Source organism: Cucumis sativus, chromosome 6 (genome assembly GCF_000004075.3).
Source record: "Cucumis sativus cultivar 9930 chromosome 6, Cucumber_9930_V3, whole genome shotgun sequence".
Lineage (NCBI taxonomy): Eukaryota > Viridiplantae > Streptophyta > Magnoliopsida > Cucurbitales > Cucurbitaceae > Cucumis > Cucumis sativus.
Window position 1 is genome coordinate 7657301 of NC_026660.2, and position 6466 is coordinate 7663766.

The 6466-nt window shown below is 32.4% G+C and overlaps 1 protein-coding gene across 2 annotated transcripts; it reads left to right on the forward strand.

The window, feature by feature from the left end:
- Positions 1-3552: 3552 nt before the first annotated feature.
- LOC101220276 lies at positions 3553-6466 on the forward strand. 2 transcript variants are annotated; one of them, XM_031888016.1, is made up of 4 exons: positions 3553-3844; positions 3931-4017; positions 5028-5220; positions 5968-6071. In XM_031888016.1, exons 2-4 carry the CDS (start codon positions 3964-3966, stop codon positions 6054-6056), a joined length of 336 nt encoding a protein of 111 aa, XP_031743876.1. In that variant the 5' UTR covers positions 3553-3844; positions 3931-3963; the 3' UTR covers positions 6057-6071. The 2 variants fall into 2 exon arrangements, with proteins under 2 accessions (XP_031743876.1, XP_004140005.1); XM_004139957.3 differs by lacking the exon at positions 5968-6071 and adding an exon at positions 6072-6466 and having other exon boundaries at positions 3556-3844.

Here is a 6466-nt window from a genome sequence, read left to right on the forward strand (position 1 = left end):
TCAGTTTCTCTCTCTTCATCTAATTCGAACTAACCCAACATACTATTGTAAATTAATTCCATATGAGCTAGCAAGGAAGTCTAATGAACTTATAGATCATGGACTTCAATGATATTTGATTAACTGGCCAAACCCTTTTAGACTAAGCTAATTAACATTCGTTAACTAACATGTCATTCCACTAAAGTCTCATAGTTGCACTTCTCTTACTATAAATATATTTGTGTCTATCTGATATAACCATGATCAGTAAGTTAATCCTTCACAGATTGTTCGTAACCTTGGCTAAAACAAAATATCATTTTACCCCCAAGACTATATATTGCTCCTTAAGTCCCATTGATCCACTATTGAACAATTGGTTTAAGGTCCAAAATATAAATTGATTCACTCTTGAGCCAATGAGAGAGTGAGGCCCTTGTTCAAGACTTGTATTTAGTCTTTAAGGGAACAACCTATCTATTCATCCGGTCTTACCCCTGAAATGGGAGACTTATTGGTCAACGTTGATGAGTTGTCCTCACCTATGAAGATCTAAGGATAATCTCGTGTGAACATAAGTTCATATTTAGCTCAGGATTAAGATTAAGTTACCTAAGTCATCAATAATCAAAATAGTCAGTTTTATAGAGTAAACAGTGTTATAACGTAAAAGTGACAATTTCTTGGTTTAGTCTCATGTAAACTCTTTACATAGGATGCCCCACTTTCATGTCTCTACATGAACGATTCAGGATCACATCATTTATACTAACTACAAAGTGGATCGCATCCATAGTGTCCCCGTAATAAGGTGCCCAAACCTTTATTCATTTACTATAAATTGTTTAGGCTATAAACTCAAACTTGATCCATGTTTATATATCTACATAAAGTTCAAGTTTACTCAAGATAGTCTTGGGACCTTAGTTTATTGGATTCAAGATTATTGTATTCAATTTTACTAACAAAATCTTAATAACATCTTTATTGAATATAATATGATTTTGAATTACAAATTATACGAGTTTTATGATATAAATTCCAACAATATATTATTTAATCTTTCCCTGTCTCCTTCTCAATATCATGTTTCAATTGTTGTTCTCAATATCATGTACTTTCTAATTGTCGTTACAACAACCTTTCTTGAATTTCATCATCTTGGTTAACTTTTGACGATCACCCTTTTCCAATCGTTGACTTTTGATCACACACACATGTTTTATGCTTTTGTTTCTACTTTAAACATCATGACGTTCTAAGATTTGATAATGTTTAAATTTGGCCTTCAAGTTCGTATGGACAAATTGGTCACATGAAATGAAAACAATAAAACTCCCTACAACTAGTTTCTAGGATGTTTAATGGAAGCCATGTTTAAGGGAAAGACATCTTTAATGGAACCCATCTTTAATTTTTGCTTCTGATGTGTTTAGATATAATATATTCCATGTGTGGTAGGTGCATCAATTATCAAATATTTGGTTTAGTTATAGAGTATTTTATTGTTTTTTCGAACAATTTAGAAACTCTGTAGGTTGAATTGTTTAAGGTTGTACATTTTAACTCAAATGCATGTATCTTTTTTTTATAATTTCACACATTTATTTTGTTTAATAATTATTCGATTTTGGTATTTTAATAATTAAAATTTATTTGATAATAAAATTTTGGCATTCATATAGCCACCCCTTTAAATAAGCCTTAAATTAGGGGTCCAATCTTGATTCCGGGAAGGTAATTAGATTAGGTTATAAACACAAAGGGCAAGCCCATTGATGGATGTGGTGTGTGGTCCATGATTTTCATTATCTATAATTATTATGATAATCAGAAACGTATGCGACGCTCCTGGACACGTGCTGCACATGCACCTTCATTCTTGCCAATTAATAGTTGTCCGGGGTGGCCGTCCGATCACTCACCGGCCGCCACCGACCCTTTACATCTTCTCACTCCCCGGAATCCTTATCCTACGCTTCATATTCCTCACTTTATTATCCACTCACCACTGTGGTTATAACACTAACTTATTAATTTATTTGCCACGTCTCGTGGACCCCACTGGCACCTCTATCACTGACACGCATCCATATATGATTTATTTCCTCCTTTATTTCTGATTCTCTCTACGTAATCAATCAGTTTTTTAAATCTACCCTTTTCTTTATTGCTTAATCATTTTTTTTTTATCTTCCTTCCATTTTCAACACTTTATAGCTTCAATTATTTAGTAAAGTAGTTTGAACTATTTTTAATAGTTTTAAACCTAAACTTATGAACGCTTACCTCCAAAATAACTATCATTATAGAAATCAATTATAAATGTTTGATTTATTTTTAAATATAATTTAACACTAATTATCCTCTCATAAATCATTATCAGTTTAATCTATTGTTGTGCCATTCTTTAAAATAAAAATAAAGAAACTATATTTTTACTGGAAAGTAACTCTAGTTCAAGTAAGTGATATAAGTATGCAATAGATGCATTTTTTTTTTTTTTGTATAAATTAAATTTTAATTTATCCTTGTTTTATTAAATAAATGTTTTTGTTTAATTAATCCCAATAATTATGAGAAAGAAGATTCAACTTCTGGTCCATGTCAATATATTAGCCCTTAAAGCTCAACTTCCGTTATAAAAGGAATGTCTTAATATTTGTAGTATAAAAATCCAATCAAATCTATAATTTTAGGAAATCATAAGAAAAAAAAAAAACCATTTTGCATGAATGGGAAATTATTGAACATGATTTTATTCGTTTTCTACTCTCTAAACTTGACGTGACATAATGACACCGAAGAATGCTAATTTTTATTATATATATATATATTTGTAACTATAGAGAGAAAGGATTAAAAGGAAAAAAAAAAGGTGAATTATGATACAATTTTAATCTTTTACATACTCAATCTCAAGTTTCAACGTTTGCATTTTAACAAATTTAAATTTTAAAAAATTATTTATCGATTCAAAATCCAAACAAAAGATACAACACTTGAATGTAAAAAAACTGTTTGTAAAAAAACATGTGACCTATCAAAGAGAAAACATAAACACTAGTGTGAGAATTGTCATAGAGAATGAAACAACATGGAATCTAAGGAATTCACGTTATAATAATATATTTATATATATATATATAAAGTTGACATTTAGGTTTTTGTGTTTCCCTTTCAAAATCTAATTATGTGATAATATAATGCATGGTTATTTGAGATTTTTAGGGTGAAAGGCATAGTTATGAAAATTTTTGGCAGTGGATACTCAAAATTAGGCCCACCTGTCCTTTAGTATTATGTAAGTTTCAAAATCGTTTTCTTTTATCCTTATTAATTGAATTTATGGGTGTGGTCTAAAATGACCCGAAACATTATTAGCATTTGAATGTAAATTTTGAAAAAGAAATGGTATAAAATATTAAAATAATGAAAGAGAGGGAGAGGGAGAGGGAGAGAAAAAAGGAATAGTATATAGTATTTGGTGAGTGAGGAAAAATAAAGAAGAAGCGTGTGGTAGACGAGAAATAAGAAGCGCGTGTGGAATGGGAGTTTTAGAGACAGTAAGGCAAAGCATAGAAGTGCGAGGGAATGGAATTGAGGAAAGAGAGAAAAAAAGAAAAGAAAAGAAATAATGAAATGATCAAAACCCTTCTCTCATTTCTTCTTCCTTCCATTCTTCCTTCCTTCCTTCTTCAACTCTCACCTCTCACCTCTCTACTCCCAACTTTCAACTCTCAAACATCATCAACAACAACAACAGCAACAACGCTCCTCTCCCTCTCTTTGTTTCAACTTCTCTTTCTCAATCAAATGTAGAGAAATTTCCTCTGACCTACCTTTTCTTCTCAACAACAAGGTGAATTTCAACTTCTCTCTCACTCACTTCCATCAATTTCTTCTCTATCACCTTAATTTCTGATGCGTTTTCTTTTCAATTTTTAGGCTTTCTGAAATTCCGTTCCACCTCATAGGGAGATGAACAAGGAACAGCGACCTGAACCTCTTGATTTCTTCATTTGGACTGTTGAGGTATTTCCAAATCATACCTCCTCCTTCCTTTTCGATCCTTTTCTGCTAAGATCTTTGACTCCTTTGCCTTTCTACTCCAAAATCTGATTGGTTCTGTGTTAATTACAGTGTTGGTTTCTGAGGTTTGAGATTGATGCCTATTCACTACTCTACCCTTTCTCATTCATTGCTTTTTCCAGTATTTGATAGTCAATACAGTGATTTCTTTTGTTTTTTTCTCTTCTGTTTATTAATGGTAACGTGTGACTACTGGATCAATGAGGTTTGATTGGTGTCTAATTTCTTTTTTTCTAATTGTGTATGTTATGATTAGGATGTTGGTGTTTCGTTAGCCACTGAAGACTTTTCTAACTAATTGTTAATAGTGAAATGACATAAATGAATATATTGATAGTCCTTAATGTAGGTAGGAGCTTGATTCTAAAATATCACTTTCTGGAATTCATTTACACACGCAAAGATCTGTTTATTGCACTAGGATTTGTTTTCCTTCCTTTTTGGAATTTTTTACTTTTCCTTGTTGTAGTTCCATTTCATCTTCTTTATTATTTCCTTTGTGAACTTTGTAATTACCTGGAGCTCTCGAAAATTTGATTCCTAGAAATCTTGAATAAGAAATTATTTTTGGTGGAACTGAAAATTTTACATTAGCAATGGCATAGTGCTTCTATGTTCCGTTTTCAGTATGCTTTTAGATGTCACATAATTTCTTAGCTTGTACAAATGCAATAATGTGTGAAGATATCATTTTAAACTTCGCCCTGTCCTTTCAAGTTGGAGTGGTTATGTGTGCATTGCTTAGCTTGATCCTTGTGTAATCTTCTGAAACCGTATCATCATTCTTATTATACGGGGTTAGAAAAGATATCCTTACATGGAAAAAGATTTTTTCAGCATTTGGACTATACATTATATCACATCTCTCGGGTCAAAATTTTAACAGTAAATGTAACTAAATTTGTTTTATAATGTGCCTCCTGCATGCTTATTATAACGCCTTTTCCCTTTAGGATGTTGGTTTGTGGTTGGAAGAGATAAATCTTGGAGGCTATCGCCAGATTTTTAAAGAAAACGGGGTCAATGGTGAGTATCTTGAAGGGATGTCAATGTTCACAACTGAACAGATTCTAAGGTTTATCAGACGATGCCATATGAAATGGGGAGATTTCATTACACTTTGTAAGGAACTTCGACGAATTAAAGGTCTGTGTGCAAAGCAACATTTCTTCTCTTTTGAATTTAATTTTATTAGGAAAAAGAACTCCAGAGGTGTCTTACTGCTATATTTAGATATTTCAGAAAGTCTTACATTTGGTTTGAAATTAATTAAATTCTGAACAGAACAAAATCCACCAAATCTTAACTAAATGCATGCAAATTAGCATATTTTACAACAGAGTAGGAGTAAGCCTTTATATGGGACTTTCTTCAATGTCTCTTACCTTTTTTTTTCCCTCTGGTTTAAGCAGTCTGTGTTCGTCTTTAAAAGTTCGGTGCTGTACATCAACTTTTGTCTCCTTATTTGATGTATTTGCAATCTCTTGTTGTTATTAGCATGTTTCTGATAGTCCTAGTTGAAAAATTGATGCACGCACTGACTGTTATTCTAAGAGGGGGTTTGAGATAACTTTTGGGGCAGCCACCCTACATCTTTTTCCTCCTTTTCCCCCTTTTCTCCCTTTATATTAGAAGCAACATTAGACTAGTACCTTTTTTGCCTTTTTTGACAGAAGTGAAAGAATGTACGATTCCATACAGGAACACAAGTCCATAAAAAGAGAATTTCAAATGTTACAAACGAAATAGACCCCAAACCAAATCATTAGGCTATTTTAAGGTCGGTCCTTTTAAGTACTCTTAGAACTTTCAAAACAACATTTAACTTTGTTTTTAATTCCAATGCAGTAACTTGATGTATATGTCTGCTTAACTTGGCTTTTGAAACATTAGAACTTTCAGAATTGCCATTCCAAAAGCAACCCCAACTATGTATGTCTGCTTTTCCAGTTGACATCAAGATCATGCTGTTTATTCTTTAAGTTATGTACTTCCAGTGGCTTGCTTGAAAGGGGAGCAAAAGGTACGCCGGCCATGGTGGGCACCATCGTGCCTCTCTATGGTGTTTCTCAAGGTGGCTAAGCGTAACAGACAATCTCGAGTTGTTTCCTTGAAGCTGGAACCATAGAACTGAGATCAACTTATTTGTATGTGCTCATGTATTTCTTTTTATGCGTGAAGAATATAAAAGGTAGAGAAGAAACATATTAGTTTATCCTTTTCTAAAAAAATTTAATCGGTCAATATTACCTTCTCTTTTTTGTCCTTTGTTTAGAACTATGTCTATATATACAAGGTTTATGTGTTCAGTTTGGCGATCTCGCTTGAGGAAAAACAATGAAGCAACCAAGATCTTGTTGCAAATTATACAAGTTTTGCTCTTTTACCCTCA

Coding starts and splice junctions, on each gene's coding strand:
- LOC101220276 (XM_004139957.3), top strand. CDS start 3,964: ATGAACAAGGAACAGCGACCTGAACCTCTTGATTTCTTCATTTGGACT. Junction 4,018..5,027: donor TCTTCATTTGGACTGTTGAG/GTATTTCCAAAT, acceptor TTTTCCCTTTAG/GATGTTGGTTTGTGGTTGGA. Junction 5,221..6,071: donor GGAACTTCGACGAATTAAAG/GTCTGTGTGCAA, acceptor ATGTACTTCCAG/TGGCTTGCTTGAAAGGGGAG.